The sequence below is a fragment of the Rattus norvegicus genome, chromosome 17, assembly GCF_021556685.1.
Source record: "Rattus norvegicus strain SHRSP/BbbUtx chromosome 17, alternate assembly SHRSP_T2T, whole genome shotgun sequence".
Lineage (NCBI taxonomy): Eukaryota > Metazoa > Chordata > Mammalia > Rodentia > Muridae > Rattus > Rattus norvegicus.
This window is the reverse complement of record NC_141550.1, coordinates 73,831,823-73,850,936: the sequence shown is the minus strand read 5'-3', so window position 1 is coordinate 73,850,936 and position 19,114 is coordinate 73,831,823. Positions and strand designations below refer to the sequence as shown.

Genomic DNA, 19,114 nt, shown 5'->3' with positions numbered 1-19,114 from the left:
CTGCAGCCTGGTGCTCCAGTTTCCCAGGGTGATAGGAAACCACCTCCCAGTTTTGCCAGTGGATTCTCAAGCTACAAACGTGGTGTGAGCGACGTGTCCACTGGGCAGCTCAGGCCTGTCTGCCTCCACGGGTCCTGGGCGTGCTGCCTGGAAGGGAAGCGTTGCCTTAGAGCAATTCCCTCCGCTCTTCCCAGTGATACCTCTTCCTAGCTAGGGATGGAAGTGAATGAAACCTTCCCAAATCATTCACAGACAGCAACAGGTGGGGCACTAAGAGAAACTGCCAGTAAATTCCGTGCTCCGGGTAAACGAGTGCGTCTCTGAAACACCAAGTGTGCAGTCACCAACCCATAAACCATCCATCCCTGCAACCAACCAAGAACCTGCAGTCACCGGAGTGAGGGCAAAGATGAAAATATACAGAGGTGCAGAGAGATCCGAGGGAGAGAGAAAAGAGACCGTGAACCCGAGGAGACCCAAAGAAAAAAAGGGGCGTCGGTGTTGGCGGCCGCGCCCCTGCTCCAGTCGGCCGGGGGTGACTCCGGAGCAGCCAGGTCTCTCCAGCCTCTGGGAGGCGCTGGCCCCGCGAGCTCAGGCCGGCCGGGCACACAGGAGGTTTCCGGAGCCACAGCGCCCCTTCAGCCCAGCCTGGGAGACACAAGCCCGCCGCCACCCCCGCCTCGCCCGGCCGAACCGCACGAGTGCTCTTCCCGCAAAGGGGAACCGGCACAAAGCCGCTGCACACACAATGGCCGGGCTCTGCTCGCGGCGCCGTCTACAACCCAGGCCCCCCATGGAGCTACTTGCACTCACATCTGGGCAACGAGGGTCGGTGATCGACAGGCACCCAGATCTTCTGCACCCGGCTCTGGGTCAGTTCCAAAGGCATCTTCGTTGCTGTATTCGGCGACCTGCCACCCCTGGAGGGAAGACTCCGAGTTGGGGGAGAAGAGCAGCTGCAGATCCCCCCCGGAACAAAGGACAGGAAGGGTGCGTCCGCCTGCACGCGGCTGGGCGCTCCCTTGCGCTGCTTTGGAAAATGTGCTTTGTGCGGAGTCTCGGAGGATCGCCGGAGCGGAGACACGAGACAGATTGAGCTCGGCTCGGCGTGGAGTTGCGGCTGCTGCACTGCTGACTACCCGGCTCTGTTCAGAAGCTCAGGGATGCTCCAGCGCAGTGACAGCCACGCTCCCAACACCGGGCGCTGCCACTTGCTCCTCTCCTGTTCTGTCGGGATGCCACACGCACTGCCCGGCCTTTTAAGATCTGACCCGTAGCGCGGCGCGTCAGCCTCGGGGCGGGCCGCATTCTTTGCGTCCCAGCCCCCTTTCACGTGGAGAGAAGGGTGGGCAAGGCCGAGAGACAGCCTGCTGCCGCCCCCTGCGGGTAGATGAGGGCAGCGCGCTCTACTCCTGCGCCTCAGCCAGGCTCTCTCATCCTCCTTTTCCCTCCCTACCTATGCCTGGTCCCTACGGGCGCCAGCTAGGCACGGAGTTCCCCAATAATTCCAGCCACTTTCCACATTGGTGCTTGGGAGGGAGCAGCGATCTGATAAGTGTCCAATGTGGTCGGTTGACACAATGTGGTCCGCCACCCCTTCACACACACTCACACACAGCTGGTGCTATGCAAAAGCATCTTCCCGATTCAGTTCTTCAAGCAGTGGGGCCCCCGGCACCATGCACCAGAGTTACAAGATTTGGGGGCTGCTTCCCGATGATGCCCGTGCATTATCTCCCACTATGTCTGTCCCCTGCTGGCACTGCCACCTCCGGGCACAGGCACATATTTTTCTTGAATCCCCTGGAATCACGCTTGGGCAACGTTGCAACCCCTCACAGTGCTAGGTGCTTCAAGAGGACAATAAATAAATGAATAAATAAATAAATGAGTGAATGAATGAGGTGCAGCAGAAAGGGAAAGAGGGAATTCCACAGACCCTTCTTCAAGTAGTAATAAAAAGTAGAGCCCACTCCCGCCTCCGTTACTGGACTATGAGCTCCAACGTATCAAGGGACAGTAGATCCTAAATTCCTGTCACCCCCTCGGCCCCCACGCGCCTGCCCCCAGCACACCCGGCTCTATTTTGTTTGATGTGCACATGCCCTCGCTTCCTTTCCCGATTTTTGCACTTGGCATAGGCTGGAGATATCTGCCTAAGAGGCAGTCGGTGAACTGCCAGAGGTCGTTTAATTCAGCGGCGATCTAGGGATCTTTCGGTGGGGACCGCTGCACGGGAGGCCGTGGAGACATGACACTTTCAATGTGGCTTTAGCGACAGAAGCCTCCGCTCAGAAGCGCTGCCCTGCCTAGCGGCGAGCTGCACACGTCGCGATGAAGCTGGGCTGTGATTGGAGGCGCTCGCGGAACCCCACACTGCAGTGGAAAAGTCTGCGCAGAGGCTGCCACACGTCGCGCACGTCCTGCATGCTCTGCTGGGAGGGCGCCGGCTCCCTGGCGGCGGGCGCAGCTGCTCTGCTCCCAACCCAGCCTGCCCCGCCTGGGGCCTCCGCCTTGCCTTCTCCAGAAGCCTGGCGAGCCTAGGAGACCTGGAGCTCACCTGGCTAGTAGCCCTTGGGAACCTCCCAGCTCTAACCGACATTCCCTCAGCCTACTCTCCCGTACCACCCTCCCCATTACCTGCCCCCAACCCCAGGACAGCTTTGCTGACCTTCCGATTTCTATGCAAGAGCAGCTGTTCAGAAACCCGGTGCATTGCATTTAAACTTGTTTTTCTGCAGTGAGAGCAAATGCCAGAGGTGACACCCTAGAAAGCCCAAGCGATAGTCCCGCTCCACTCCTGAAATTAGAGTGGACTGACTCGACAAGGAAAACATCTAGTAGTTGTGTCCCCAGAAGGGTTTCCCTCATTGGTGTTTGCAGGCTGACAGGTGGGGTTTGGGGTGTAAGGGGAGGTTAGAGGGCGAGTGTGCATCCCTGCCAGGACACTCCCACCTTTCACCGCTCCCCCAGTAACCATAGTGCACCTGTCAAGTTTCCACTAGGTTTTCTGTTTATGTTTGCTTTGTTTGCAGTTTTCTTATGTAGCCCAGGCCGGCCTCAAACTTGCTCCCTTTTCTCAACCTGGTATTACAGGCCTGCGCCATGCTCCCGGCTGTCCACTTGAGTTTGCACACACCTACAAGCCAGGCAAACGGCCAGATATCATTCCTTCACCTCAAAGCTTAGGAACAGATTGCTGGGAGCCATTCAGGGGTACATGGTGGGAGTGGCACCAGTGGGGACCGATCTTTATTTATCTTATATCATATGTTTAAATCTCTTGATTTAAGGCCAGCCCTCAAGGCAGGAGGTAGTTAAGCATTCTCGGGTGGGGCATTTTCCCTTCCCTGGAATCCACAAGGACTAAGTCCTCCAGTCACTTCTGCCACCAGACAGGCAAAAGGAAGTCACCGTGACCCTGCTTAGGGTTCCAAATATCTAGGTACAGATAGAATGTGGGACGCACAGCTGAATTCACACTACTTTACTGGGTCTTTTGAAGCTGTCAGCATGCAACCACAGGTTAAGGAAGTTCTTGTGGAAGGTAAAATTGCTCCAACACGACAATCCTTAGGAACAGCTTTGCTACAACTACATCCAAAAATCGCCTCCTTGGGTTTGCGGTTTAGACATCCTTCCGATTCCTCCCCTAGTTCTGCTAAAATACCCTTATCTTTACCTCAGATGTGGCCCCCTAGGGCTTCACGAACTCCCGGGTCCCCACGGTGGATATTATGAACTCAGCCTTTTAAAGGACACTGCCAAGAATTTGAACATTCTTCAAGTCGGGTGACTTAGAGCCAGGTGACTCCAATCAGTAGGACTGATTGACAACTCCCTTTAGGTTCTGAGTCACAATCTAGACCCTGCTGAAGCCAAAAAGAGAGTACTGAACAATCTAGTCCGCATTCCACAGCCCTCGACCCCTTGTCTACAGGAAGGGGCGAAGGGAAGATTGGAGATTAGAAAGGTCAAGGAATCAAGTCAAAGACCAAGGAGGAAGGAAGGCAGTTAGGAAGAAGGTTTGTGTGGGGGTGATTGGTTTTGTTTTAGAAAACAGGGTCTCACGTAACCCATATCTCACCAAGAGGTTACAAGCGTGAGTCCTCATCCCTGGTTTATTTGATGCTGAGGGTGAAACACACAGTTTCACGCACTCTAGGCAAGCACTCTACCAATGGAGGAAAATCCCCATCCATGTGTGCATGTGTGCATGTGTGCGTATGTGTGCATGCGTGTGTGTGTGTGTGTGTGTGTGTGTGTGTGTGTATGATTGTGTGTAAAGGTGATCACATATTTGACACAGCAGCAGATCGCTGTCCCCTCCCAAGTGGTCACATTATACATCTACCCCTACCAAGAGTGCTGAGGACAAAGGAAGATTGGACTGTTACTCAAGTCACCTGGGACAGTTAAGCTACCCTAGGTGAAATGCCCCACCAAACACCCACTGGTTCTATGGGTGAATTCAGCGAGCCTGGTCTAACCTTAGCAAAAAGGATATGGAAGTGGTTTTTTTTTTCTTCTTTTTTTGCCATAACCTTTGTACCCATTCTCTGGTCAGGGTCACCAAACCCCAGTGCTGCCAAGACTTGGTTATCAACAACAGCAGCATGTGACTCCATTGCCTTACTCTTACAACAGCTACTAAGACTTAAACACTTAAACCATGCTGGTGCCTACGCCTGCTCCCCGGGGAAAGAGGGATGGAGGGAACAAGCTGTGACAGGCTGTGAGCAGTCTCACGTTGCTAATTAGACCCAAAGTGTCATTAGTCGCTTTCTTGAAAGATTCCACGTATGAGAGAGAGAAGCAAGACCTCAAATAATTGGCAAAAACAAACCTTTATGTCGGCACCCCCATCCAAAGGTGGCTTTTAGTCACAAAACATGTGTGACTTGTATAAAAATGGAAATAGAGACTTGAGAGAAGCTGTCCAGATGACATAGGAGGTTCCCAAAACCAGCTCATAAATTGTATTTTCTTTCAAAACATGGACGCTGCCAGGCATTTGGAACCACTGCTGTAGGCCAGCACTGGAAGAGGCAGGAACTAGGATTTTCTAGCAGCACCTGGGGGCGCAGGTCTGCCATCCTAGCCCTTGGGAGGCAGAGGCAAGTAGATCTCTGAGTTCTAGGCCAGCCTGGTCCATACAACCAGTTCTAGGAAAGCCCAGGGCTATTGTGATGCTTTGTATATGCTTGGCCCAGAGAGTAGCACTATTAGAAAGTGTGGCCCTGTTGGAGTAGATGCGCCACTGTGGGCATGGTCTTAAGACCCTCATCCTGGCTGCCTGGAAGCCAGTCTTCTGCTAGCAGCCTTCAGATGAAGATGTAGAACTCTCAGCTCCTCCTGCACCATGCCTGCCTGGATGCTGCCCTGCTCCCGCCTTGATGATAACAGACTGAACCTCTGAACCTGTAAGCCAGCCCCAATTAAATGTTGTCCTTTATAAGATTTGCCTCGGTCATGGTGTCTGTTCACAGCAGTGAACCCCTAACTAAGACAGAAGTTGGTACCAGGAACTGGGGTAATTGTTATGAAGGTCTGACCATGCTTTTGCTTGGAAGAATATAGACTTGGGGAGTTTGGATTTGGAAAGCAGTGGAATGCTTTAAATGGGGCTATCCTGGAGGAACATGGAAGACTCTGTTACTGAGAGCAATTTGAATTGTGTAGACCTGGCCCGAGAGGTTTCAGTGAAGAATTTCAATATGTGGCCTAGAGGACTGTTTCTGTGGTGTTTAGGTAAAGAAGGAGGCTACTTTTTGCCCTCGTCTGAAGAATCTGCCTGAAACGTCAGTGAAGAGACTCAGATTAATTGCATTGACAAAGGAAGTCTCAGAAACACCCATCACAGACTTTGTTCCCTGGTTAAATCTCATGAAGAGCATCTTAAACAAGTGTAGCAAACCGAGAAAGGAAAAATTTAAATTATATGGTTTAAATAGGAAAGAATATGTATGTGTGTATATATGTGTGCTCTTATATATAATCATATATATATATATGGATTAAAGTTACAGGTGGGTGTGAGCCACCCTGTGGTCTCTGGAAATTAAACCCAGGTCTTCTTCTGCAAGAACAAGTGCTCTTAACCATTGAGCCAACACTCCAGCCTAAATTTTTTTTGTTTTGTGAAACTATATCTCCCTCCATAGCCCAAGCAAACATGAAACTCTCAGTTCTCCCATTTTGGCTTCCCAAGCGCGCTGGGTCACAGGTCTACACTTCCTCCTGCCACTCTCGGCTGTATAGTTATTAATTTACTTAGTTGATGTTTTTAGAGAAGACCTCACATAGACGGAGTTGGCCTGGAACTTTTTATATTCCCTGAGGAAGACACTAAACTAAATCTCTCTCTCTCTCTCTCTCTCTCTCTCTCTCTTTCTCTCTCTCCAAAAAAAAAAAAAAATTATTCACATTTGGAGGTACTAGGAATTGAACCCAGGTCCTCAGAAAGAGCAGCCAGTGCTCTTAACCACTGAGCCATCTCTCCAGCCCTGACACAGGAGTCCTGGTTCTACTGCCTCTACCTCCTAAGTATGAGGATTACGGGCACATGCCTGCATATCTAGCTTATTGCTGCTGGGCACTGAACCCCAAGACTTCACACGCAATAAATAAACACTCTACCAACTAAGCTATACCCCCGAGCCCTGGGTATTGATTTACATTTTGAAATTAGCTTTCATGAGATACAACACGGACTGGCATTGAATTCAAGATGCTGCCCCAGCTTCCTGACTTGTTGGGATTACAGACATGTTTTATCATGACAGGCAGGCCTTGTCCATGCAGCAAAAGCTTTCTGTCGGCGTCTTGTGTGCAACACTACACATTACTCTGGGAAGGTTTTAAGATCCTCTGTCAGTCTCTTAACCCCATCAAGACACAGAGTAATTGTGTTAATAAAGGTTGGCTAAGCACTCAGGAGGCAGAGGCAGGCAGATCTCTGAGTTCGAGAGCCAGGTCTACAAAGTGAGCTCCACAATAGCCCAGATGACATGGAGAAAGCCTGTCTTTAAAAACAAACAACCGGGGCTGGGGATTTAGCTCAGTGGTAGAGCACTTACCTAGGAAGCGCAAGGCCCTGGGTTCGGTCCCCAGCTCCGAAAAAAAGAACCAAAAAAAAAAAAAAAAACAACCAAGAAGTGTTATACTACATGACTACACACCACACACATACACACACACACACACGACGCAGAGTAGTCATGCTTCTCCAAAACACAATATTCTACAGGTCCCAATAGCTTTCATTTTGATGTTTTATTCTAAGATCAAAGGCACACACTGCCATGCCTAGCTAATAGCTAAAAAATGTTCATGTTAATGAGTGATAAGTCCTTTTGTTTAAATCCTAGGGAGAAAGTACTTAGCTTGCGCAGATCCTGATGGCCAAGAGGTTGGAGTTGATAGAGTGACAGTAAAGAATTCCATGGTGCGGGGTTGGGGATTTAGCTCAGTGGTAGAGCGCTTGCCTAAGAAGCTCAAGGCCCTGGGTTCGATCCCCAACTCCGAAAAAAAGAACAAAAAAAAAAAAAAAAAAAAAAAAGAATTCCATGGTGCAAGGGCTAGTGGCACACATCTGTATTGTGGGCACTCCAGAACGAAAACAGGGCCATCAGGAGTTCAAGGTTATTCAGCCGGGGCTACCTAGATCCTGCCTCAAACAAACAAACAAACAACACAGAACTCATGGGATGGTGACTGCATGGTTGAACTCAGCATTGCCTTTTGCAAATGACATGTATGTACATGTATAGATGTACAGTATATGTGCATGTATGGATGTACATGCATGGATGTGCAGTGTGTGTATGTACATAGATGGATGTTCATGTATGTACATGCATGGATGTGCAGTGTATGTACATGGATGGATGTTCATGTATGTACATGCATGGATGTGCAGTGTATGTACATGGATGGATGTACATGGATGGATGAAATTTGCAATGATGTTGATGCTACACTGGGGAAAACCAGGTGTTGTGTAACAGTTTGATCCAACAAGATCAAAACCTTCAATCTTTCAGGGGAGCAAGCTGAAACATAAGCATAAGCTTATGCTTTGCATAAGCATAAGCTGGGAGATAAGCAACAAAAAAGGAGCTTCAAGAACTCCCTGAATCAGATGCCTAACGCAACCCCCATTGCCCACCACCCCACCCCTTACCCTCAGTAAGCAAAGCCTAGCTGCTAAGACCACCCTCAGACAGTCAGGCTGAGTGGCAAAAAAAGACTCTGAGAGGAGAAACGGGGCAAAAGAAGACTCCGGAACCAGACCAGCTGCCTGGAAGAAGCAGAAACCAGCCGAACTTCCTGGAAGTGATTTAGGTCACCTGAGGCACCTAGAAAGACATCCTCCGGCCTGTGGAGCGGCCTGCAGGCTGTGCAGTGTGCTCCAGGTTCCCAGCTTTGGGAGTTGTCACCAAAGCCGGGGTAGGCTTCGGTGGTACAATGGTCTTTGAGTTGTTTCTGTTTCTGTAGGTAACCCTCACCCATATTCCTGTAACCCAATAGAGTTCATTCGTTCACCAAGCTGGACTTTGGTAAGCAGTATCCGTACTTTGATCTATCATGGGGACATTCCGTGTCTGGGGTGAGTATGCATGTGTTGCACCTCCACAGTACAGGTTTTGACACTCAACACTGGGATAGAGCAGAGGCTGGGTATCCTTGGTGGTGGCAGGGATGGGGGAGGGGGTGATGATTGAGTCTAAGTTTGAGGTAGATCTTTGGAGATGATTAGTGTCTCTATAGTCTTTGCTCTTCAAGAGCAAACTTTAAAAAAGACACAGCTGCAGAAGACTCTAGGGGATGCACGCTGGAACATGGTGGCTCACAAAGCCGACGACGGAGGCTGGAGGTGTGGCTCAGTTGGTCCAGTGCTTATCTAACATGCACAAAGCAATCCCCAGCACCTTATAAAGCAGAAACTGTGCACTTACTTGTAATCTCAGCACGGGGAGGTGAGGGAAGAAAGATCGGGAGTCCAGAGCCATCCTTACCTACAAAGTAAGTTTGAAACTAGCCTGGGATCCCAGCACGTCACTGCGTCGGGAGAACGGTGAGTTCAAGGCCGAGCTGACTCTAGGTTAAAGAAAACATCCAGCTACGGGCACACAGCTGTAATTCCTGTACTTGGGGAGTACAGGATCAGGAGGCCAAGGACTGGTGGTTTAAATAAGAATAGCCACCGTTGGGGCTGGGGATTTAGCTCAGTGGTAGAGCGTTTGCCTAGCAAGCACAAGGCCCTGGGTTCGGTCCCCAGCTCCGGAAAAAAAAAAAAAAAAAAAAAAAGAATAGCCACCATCAATGCATGCCTTTGACTTTTCAGTCACGGGGAATGGCACTACTAGAGAAGGGTCAGGAGGTGTGGCCTTGTTGGAGGAAGTGTGCCCCTGAGGGTAGACTTTCCAAGTCCAGCCCAGTGTCTCTCTCTCCCAACTGCCTTCAGACCCAGATGTACTCATCTACTTCTCCATCGCCATGTCTGCCTGTGTGCCTCCTGGCTTCCCACCGTGTTCATGATGGACTAAACCTCTCAAGTGTGAGCCAGCCTGAATTAAACGTTTTCCTTTGTAAGAGCTGCCATGGTCCCGACGTCTCTTCACGGCAACAGAGACGTAAGTAAGCAAGGCAATGACTACAGAGTGAATTTGAGGCCGCACTGTCTCAAAACAACAACAACGACAACAAAAATTCGGTTACAAGGGAAGCTGATTTAAGGCAGATGTGGTGGCTTATGCTTGTAACCCCAGAGTTTGAGAGGCAGAGGCAGGAGGATCACTATAAGTCTCTGGCCATCCTAAGCTGCAATGAGACTTTGACTTCTAAAAGAAGAGGGAAAGGGAAGGGAAAAGGAGGAGGAGGTGGTGGAGGAGGAGGAGGAAGAGGAAGAGGAGGAGTAGAAGGAAGGGAAGGAAGAAGAGGAGGAGGAAGAGGGGGAGGGGAAGGAGGAAAAGGAGAGGGAGGAGGAAGAAAGGGAAAAGGAGGGGGAAGAGGAGGAAGGAGAGGAGGGGGAAGGAGTGGGGAGGAGGAAGGGAAGGGTAAGCCATTTCACAGACCCTCTAAATCTTGCAAGCTGAGATATAGTTTGCTGTTACGATCCAGTCATAGCCCATTGCCAAAGCTCGCCCAGCAGGAGTGGAAGGGCAGAGAAGAAACTATGGTACCAGGCTGGTAAGATGGCTCAGCCAGCAGGTAAAAGAAATGGCCCTGAATCTATGCTAGAAGAAGAGAACCAATTCGGGAAAGTTACCTTCAGGCCTCCACACCCATGTACGCACGTGCGCGCGCACACACACACACACACACACACACACACTCCTCGTGTCTGAGTACACAGACTCACTGATGGGGGTAGTCAGAGCCTCCCTACCCTAGACTAAACTCAGGCCTGAGGAGAACACAGACTGCAAAACAGCCCATCTGCTGAGTATGGAAAAGTGAGCCCCACTGCTGCTCACAGGGATCAGCGTTGAGAAAGTAGGGGAGGGCGCTGTGTCGCAAGGCCAAGGCTGACCTGCCTGTCAGCGCCTGTGGTGCAAACACGTGTTGTGAAGCAACTCCCAGCTGACAGACCGGGTTGGCACCCTTCCCCTTCTCTTCCCCTCTTACTTCTCTCAGTGGAAAACAGCCTAAAAATAGAGCTGGATTGTGAAGAGAAAAAAAAAATAATGAATGCAGGTTTTGGAAAGCAATGCTAACTAGATGTTCGAAAACCTTCTTCTCCAGCTGGGCTGTGTTAATGCATAGTACTCAGATGAGAGAATGGGACGGTCTGGACTAGCTGGAGATAAGGGCAAGCCTGTTTGATTCTGCATGGTGACTTGTGAAGAGAGTGGAAAGAAATCAGCAGATAAAACACGAGACGTAAAATACAGAACATCTGGCTTGGTTGGTAAAATGCTCGCCTAGCTAAGGCAAGGCCCGGGTGTTCTCTCCAAGCACTGCCGAAACTGGGCACGGTGGGGCATGTTTGCAATCCTAGCAATGGGGAGGTGAGGCTAAAGCTCAGTGGCATCTTTAGTCCCACATCAGGCTTGGTCACTTACACCTATAATCCTACCACTCAGAAGGATCACCATGAGTTTGGGGTCAGCCTGGGCTACAGAGAGACGCTATCTCAGCATATCACTTCCCCAAACAATAAGACCATAGCTAAGATAGCAGCTACTTAACAAAGACGCAAGGACTTCTCTTCTGCAGATGGAGGTCAGAGAGCAACGTTCTTCAGAGGGAAGGACATTCTCTCTTTCCACCCCAGATTTCAGGGATTGATCTGAGGCCATCAGTCTTGTGAGGCAAGTGCTTATACCTGTTGATCCACATCGCCAGCCCCAGGGAGCTGAGGCCATTGTGTGGTGCCCATGACCAGACATTCGGTGCTCGCTGGAAGGGTTAAAGAGAGGTTCGCCTTGAGGAGGAGCAGCAGCAGGCTAGAGAGATGTCAAGCACGTATCCTACTAACATCCCCATGGCATCCAGATCCCAAGGACAACATCTGAAAAGCAAAGCAGCTGGTCTTCAACCAGCCTTGCAAACGAGGGAATCTATGATTCCTTGGGGGGCCTATCATCCTCCTCCCACTGCAACCACTCACCAGTTCTATGACCTGCATAGACAAGTCTCTGCTCTCAAGGATTCTTTTCTGTCTTTGAGTCTCTGAGTGCAATTCAAGTTCGTGTGAGTGTGAAGCCGCCGACTGAGGATACAGTGACTGTGCTTGTCACTTTGCATCCCTGTGACAAAACACCTAACAGAGGGAGAAGGGCTGGTTTTGGCTCGTGGTTGCAGCATTTTTAGGCTGTGGTAGGGTAGATTTATTGCTACGGCCATAATAGGACACAGAGCATCAAGAGTGTGAGGATGTGGTGGAGCAGGAAAGACAGAAAGGAGTTAAAGTCAGTCAGATAGACAGACAGACAGACAGAGACACAGAGAGATCAGAGAGATAGTGGAGATTGGGGACAAGATACACCTTCCAGGACATTCCCTATTGATCTTCTTCCTCCGAGCAGAGTCCATCTCCTAATTTCAATCACATCCCATTAATGAATTATGAACCTATTAATAGATTGTTTCATTGCTAAGGTCAGAGCCCTCAAGCTCCAGTCATCTAGAAAAAGCCTCTAACACAGAAGTCTAGTGAAAAACCGTAGATTCAGACACAACAGTAACACCATTGACCTTTGTAGTCAACAGAATAGAAGTCCCTAGTTAAACCTTCCTTTGATGAGGCCCTGGAAAAGCAATGACTTTGAAGCCATCCTTGTTGGTAGGGATTCACAGAGGGTAACGTAGGGGGTCACGCCTCAAGTACTTTTAAATTTTTAGGTTTTTTTTTTTGAGTCAAGATCTTAGGTAACCTAGGTTGGCCTTGAACTCCAGATGGTGGAGACGTTCCGAGGGCTGGGATTACAGATAAACTGTTTTCCTGTGGCCAAAATAAAATACTCTGACCGAAGCAATCAAGTGAGTGCGGATTACTCTGGCTACTGTCCACTCATAGCCAAAGCACCATTGCGCAATGCACATGAATAGGAAGGAGTCGGAAACATCAAGTATTCATTGAAAGATCAATAAATAAATAAGATGTGGTAAATGGATATGGTAGCATACTACAGAGTCAACAAAAGGATAAGGATCAGATAAGGCTCCAGAACACTATGCAAAGCAAAGTAAGCTGAGCCACTCCTCTGAGACAAACAGCTCGACTTCCATGCAGGAAAAAGTGATGAAAAGGCTAGGAGCCAAGGTCTGAGAGAAGACAGAAAAACTGAGGGAAGAGTTTAAGTATTGCAAGACAAGAACGTTCTAGAGCTCTGTTGCACAAGGAAGCAAACACACTCAAGCCCACTGACCTACACATTTGCAAATGTCAAAGGGGACAATTCTGCATTGCTTGCTCCCACCACAATATAAAACTTCTAATATTGCTTTTGAAAATGTATACCAATATTCTTTTAAAATACCAAGGGTGTGTGTGAGCCACCGAAGAGAGGGAAAGAAAGTCCTACAGGAAGACATGACTCTTCTCAGAAACCTGTGATGCTGGATAAAATTCCACCACATCTGCTGAAATGTGTTCTCTTTGATAAACACTGAACAATGGTGGGAAACTGGACACCTCATCCACCTGTGAGATAAGCATTCTGGATCAAACTCATTTCCGGGATTTCATCTGGGCTCTGTTTTTGCTTGGGTTCACTTTTGGTTCTGGTTTTTGGTGTTTGGTTTTGGTTTTGGTTTTCTGAGGCTGGATCTCACCATGTAGCCTTGGCTGTCCTAGAACTCAGTACGTACATCAGGCTGGCATTGAACTCTCAGCAGTCTCTCTCTGCCCTCAAACTCCAAAGTGACAGGATTTCAGATGTGACCTACTCTGCTCAGCCCTTTCCTTGTTTTAAAGAAATGTTTAAAGAAGTGTTTAAAGGTAGAGAGTTAGTTAGGTGGATGGACAGACGGATAGACAGAAAGACTGACAACATTAAAAAGTAAGAGTAGCAGGCTAACACTTGCAGACTCTGGGTAAGAGGGATTGTAAATGCTTTGCCCTATTTTTGCAACATTTCAGTAACATTATTACAAAATGGAAAGTTAAAACTTGAAGACCCTAAAGTTACTGCACAAAATGTCAACAGCTCTCCACATCCCTTCGGAAGGCTCTTCTTCCACTTCGGATGCTATTAATCTGATCAGAAATCTTATGGCTCATAAATGATTAATAAACAAAGCCACCTCTGATTCATACAACTCTGAAGTCTGTAATCTGAGGCACACGTCTGTAATATTGGTACTCAGTAGGCTGGGACAGGAGGGTTTCTATGAGTTTGTCCTCCTTAGTTTTTAACTCCCAAACTGATATAACCCAGAATCACCTGGAAAGAAAGTCTTAGGAATTACCTAGATCAAGTTAGTCCATGGGGGCAAATGCAGCCCCTTGTGGGTGGCACCAATCCCCTACACAAAGGGACCAGAACAATGTTAAGACAGGATCGGTCCAGCTGAGAGCAAGTGATGATCCATTCATTTACTTTCTCTGCTCTTGACTGTGGATACGATGCTTTAATTCTTACCTTACCTTCTCCACGATAACTGTAACCTAGAACTGTAAACCAAATAAACCCTTCCTTATTTAAGTTGCTTTAGTCCAGGTATTTTAGTGCAACCGTAGAAATGCAAGCAGAGGGGTTGGGGATTTAGCTCAGTGGTAGAGCACTTGCCTAGCAAGCACAAGGCCCTGGGTTCGGTCCTCAGTTCCAAAAAAAAAAAAAAAAAAAGAAAGAAATGCAAGCAGAACAGTTTAAGTTCGGGCTGGGCTAAATAGTAAGTTCTGAGCTAGCCATGTCTAGGTCTAGTCAAGCAAGTGTTTCAGTTGGGAGAGTGCTAGACTGTATACACAAAGTCCCAGGGGTTACAAAGTATCTGTAAGAAAAAGAAGCAGGAGGTCAGGGCAGTCTGGGCTATATGAGACCCTGCTTCAAAAACAAGTACATGAACAAACAAAAAACAAAAACAGAAAACAAAAGACAACTGAGTCTACGCCTCAGTGTTAGAGTGGCTGGCTAGAATGCGCCAGGCCCTGGGATTCGATTGTTAACATTAAAAACAAACTGCAACAGATATCAATTAACACATTTAATTGGATTTGGCGGTTCCCAGCCACACTTACATAAAAGGCCTTCGGCAAGTGACAGCAGTGATGTCCACTTTCACCACAGTGGAGGGTACTCAGCCCATCTCACCGTTCACTGAATATAGTACTACACCTACGAGCCGGGTGGCATAAATCACCATGGTTCTGGCAGTCAGAGGAAGCAGAAAGAGACCAAAAGGCACTGGCTTCCTCCTGGGAAGACAACTCTCCCCACATCTGCATGACACTTGCACATTCATCTCCCTGGCCAGACTGAGTCGCAGCCCACACCTATGTGCAAATAAAGGGACGAAGACGGCCTCGTAGCAGGCCCACTGTCCAGAACTCTTCCCCTACAGAGGAGGAGGAAAATAGATCCTGGGTGAATGCTAGCAGTCTCTCACAGTATCATTTTCCTACAAGGGCACAGTCAACAAACACCAAAAATAAAAACAAAATAAAATAAGCCCAACCCATGAGATGGAACCCACACCTGACCCTGCTAAAGTCAGGGACTTTAGACTAGATAGGCCATGGGCTTAGGGGGACACCTATGCTAAAGAAACAGAATCAAAGACACTTAATGACAAATTGCTAGACCCAGACATCACTGCCTCACTCAGGTCTCATCAGAGAACCCTCCCTCCTCTTGCATTGATGAGAATTAACACGGACCCACGCGTGCAAAACGTGAAGAGCCTGGGAGAGTTCGGAATACTCAATCCTAAATGGGATATCATCATCAGAGCCCTGCCTTGGGTACGGAAAACACGATTAGACCAAGAGGCCAAGGATGATTCCGCTCCAAAGACGCAATGTCTTCCAGACACAAGAGGATTGGTGCACATATGAACTCACAGAGGCTGCAGCACAGGGTCTGCACATGTTCAAGACTCACAGGGTCCCAGCACTGACAGGGGAAAGTAGACATGGGTTCCAGGAATGTATGTGATAACCAAGAATGCAACAGATACCCACGAGCAAAGGGAAAATCCTTTTCCTCCGACAGAGTCTCTCTGGGTATATGAGCCAGGGCAAGAGTAGATGACCAACGCACAATAAACTCCGTGGAGGTGGGCGGTGGTGGCTCCTGCCTCCAGTCTCAGCACTCAGGAGGCAAAGGCAGATGGATCTCTGAGTTCAAGGCCGGCCTGGTCTACAGATCAAGTTCCAGGACAGCCTGGACTACAACAGAGAAACCCTGTCTCAAAAGAATAACAGACAGAATGCCGCAGTGCTGTATGTTTGTAAGCTCTGTATGTTTGTAGATGGTTTTCCTCACTTTGGTTTGTTTGGGAATTTAAATTTTTGTCTTTTTTAATGTTTTTTTAAAAAGACTTATTTAGGGGCTGGGGATTTAGCTCAGTGGTAGAGCGCTTGCCTAGGAAGCGCAAGGCCCTGGGTTCGGTCCCCAGCTCCGGAAAAAAAAAAAAAGATTTATTTATTTTATGCCTATGAGTACACTCTTGCTGTCTTCAGACAACCAGAAGAGGACATCAGATCCCATTAGAGATGGTTGCAAGCCACCATGTTGTTGCTGGGAATTGAACTCAGGACCTCCGGAAGGGCATCAGTGCTCTTAACTGCTGAGCCTTCTCTCTAGCCCCTTAAGTTTTGTCTTATTTTTTTTTTTAAGTTTTGTCTTATTGATATGATGTTTATTTTTGTTTGCATTCGTGTGTGTGTGTGTGTGTGTGTGTGCGTGTGTGTTTATGTGTGTTTATGTGTGTTTTCTTACAAAAGAAACAGAGAAGGAAAGAAGGGCGGTCAGATACCATGTGATGCATACTTGAAATTCCATCATTTTGAAAACCCAGCATTCTGAAAGGCTGAGGCAGGAGGATTGCCAAGAGTCCAAGGCCACCTTGGACTACATAATGAGTTCAGCCTGGACTACAGAGTGAGAACCCATTTCAGAAAATAAAACAGGACAAAACCTGAAGGAGATAGGTAGGGCTGGGAGATGGCTCCGGTGGCAGTGTTTGCCTGGCATGACTAAAGCCTTGGGTTCGCTCTCTAGCACAGCATAAACTGGGTGTGATGGGATATGTTTGCGACCCCAGCACTGGAGAGGTAGAATCAGGAAGATGAGAAGCTCAATGTCATTCTCAGCTACAAAGTAAACTTGAAGCCGGATTCTACTACATGGTAGATTCTGGGGCCAGCCTAGGCTACCATGTTGAGACTCAAGAAATTAATTTAGAAATTAATAATTAATTAACAGTTGGAGAAGAGAAGAAAGGTGCTGATGATGTAGTCCAGGGGAATGAGAGTGATCCCTGAGAGTTACCTTTTTCTTACGTATGTATGTATGCATGTATGCTTGTGTGTATGGTGTGTATGTATGTATGCATGCATGTGTGTATGTAGGTATGTAGTATTTACATATGAATTGTTGAAGCTGGGAATGAATACCACAGTTCATACTGTAGAGGTCAAAGGACAACTCTCTAGAATCAGTGTCTTCTTCACCAGGTAGATTCCAGGGATTGAACTCGAGTAGTCAGGCTTGAGGGCAATGCATTTACTACACCATCCACCTTGCTGGCTTAGGGCTTACAATGGCCTCACACTTACTACATAGCCAAAGCTAGCCTTGAACTTTGACTTCTCCATCCACCTCCAAATACTGAGATACCAAATGGGTCACTGCCATGCAGGTTCTTAGCAGAACTCTGAAACCCACTATAGGTCCAGTGAGACAGACAGAAGATAGGGAAGTGCACAGAGAGCATAGTGGTCCCCATGCCACCCCTGTGACAACTGCAAGGTCTGAGAGAAGACAGAAAAATGAGGGGAAGAGTAAGTTTTGCAAGACAAGAACGTTCTAGAGCTCTGTTGCACAAGGAAGCAAACACACTCAAGCCCACTGACCTGCACATTTGCAAATGTCAAAGGGGACAAAGGGGACAATTCTGCACTGCTTTTTCCCACCGCAATATAAAACTTCTAACATTGCTTTTGAAAATGTGTATCAATATTCTTTTAAAATACCAAGGGTGTGTATGAGCCACCGAAGAGAGGGAAAGAAAGTCCTACAGGAAGACATGACTCTTCTCAGAAACCTGTGATGCTGGATAAAATTCCACCACATCTGCTGAAATGTGTTCTCTTTGATAAACACTGAACAATGGTGGGAAACTGGACACCTCATCCACCTGTGAGATAAGCATTCTGGATCAAACTCATTTCCGGGATTTCATCTGGGCTCTGTTTTTGCTTGGGTTCACTTTTGGTTTTGGTTTTTGGTTTTTGGTTTTGGTTTTGGTTTTCTGAGGCTGGATCTCACCATGTAGCCTTGACTGTCCTAGAACTCAGTAAGTACATCAGGCTGGCATTGAACTCTCAGCAGTCTCTCTCTGCCCTCAGACTCCAAAGTGATGGGATTTCAGATGTGACCTACTCTGCTCAGCCCTTGTTTTAAAGAAATAGCTAAAGAAGTGTTTAGAGGCAGAGAGTTAGGTAGGTGGATGGACAGACAGACAGAAAGACACTAAAAAGTTGGCTGGTCTGGAGGCCATTAGGTATCACTATGTATCTCAGGCTGGCCTCAAACCCCTGATCACCCTGCCTCAACCTCCCAACGGTTAGAGTTACAAATGTGGGAACAAGGGAGCTGGAACCATGGATAGGAGCACTGGCTGAGTAGCATGGGAGTGTGAGTTCAAATCCCAGCATCCACACGAAAAGCAGGATGAAGCCAAAGCGATGCCAGGGAGGTGGAGACAGGAGGATCACTGGGATCCTCAATGAGAGACCCTGTCTCAAGGGAAAAAGGAAGATTGATCAAGCTCCCAAACACATCTCTCTCTCTCTCTCTCTCTCTCTCTCTCTCTCTCTCTCTCTCTCTCACTCACACACACACACACACACACACACACGAATTACAAGTATATATCATCACGATCATTCTAAACCCCTTGGTTTGGATTTTGTTGTTGTTGTTGTTGGCTTGTTGTTTTGTTTTGTTTTTCCAGTGTTGGAGTTCATATCCAAGGCTTTATATCGACTATACCTGCTAGGCAAAGTGCTTTACCACTGAGCCACACCTCTGCTGTCCAATTTTGGTCAAAGCTTGCTCTTAGAAAATGCCCGGGGGGGTTGGGGATTTAGCTCAGTGGTAGAGTGCTTGCCTAGCATGCGCAAGGCCCTGAGTTCGGTCCCCAGCTCAAAGAAAAAAAAAAAAAAAAAGAAAATGTCCTGGATCCCACTCCTGTTAAATTATCCACAACTGGTAAAAACACCTTAGGGAAGAGCCCACACTTAGAAAAACAGACATGCTGAGCTGCAGAAGGAGCGGTCTACCTGGAGCCTCCGGAGCAGATTACTGAGAGCCTGAGGTAATCCTCACAATCCTTACCCAAACACTGGTAGTCTCACAGGAAGTACGGAAGTATGGCCTTGTAGGCTGCTGATATCGATGTGTCCTCAGATCAAAGGAAAGCCACAGCCTACTCGCTC

General features: G+C 48.1%; 1 protein-coding gene across 13 annotated transcripts in view; it reads right to left on the bottom strand.

The window, feature by feature from the left end:
- The window catches only part of Pfkfb3 (6-phosphofructo-2-kinase/fructose-2,6-biphosphatase 3), an 81,683-nt gene that overhangs the window by 28,382 nt on the left and 34,187 nt on the right, over positions 1–19,114 (bottom strand). For 10 of the 13 annotated variants that reach the window (XR_015640611.1, NM_057135.2, NM_001439775.1 and 7 more), the window contains 1 exon segment: positions 814–1,232. Coding sequence is in view for 9 of the 10 variants with exons in the window: in NM_057135.2 (NP_476476.1) it covers positions 814–889 (76 nt within the window). In the remaining variant the exon portion in view is untranslated. 13 annotated transcript variants of the gene reach the window in all.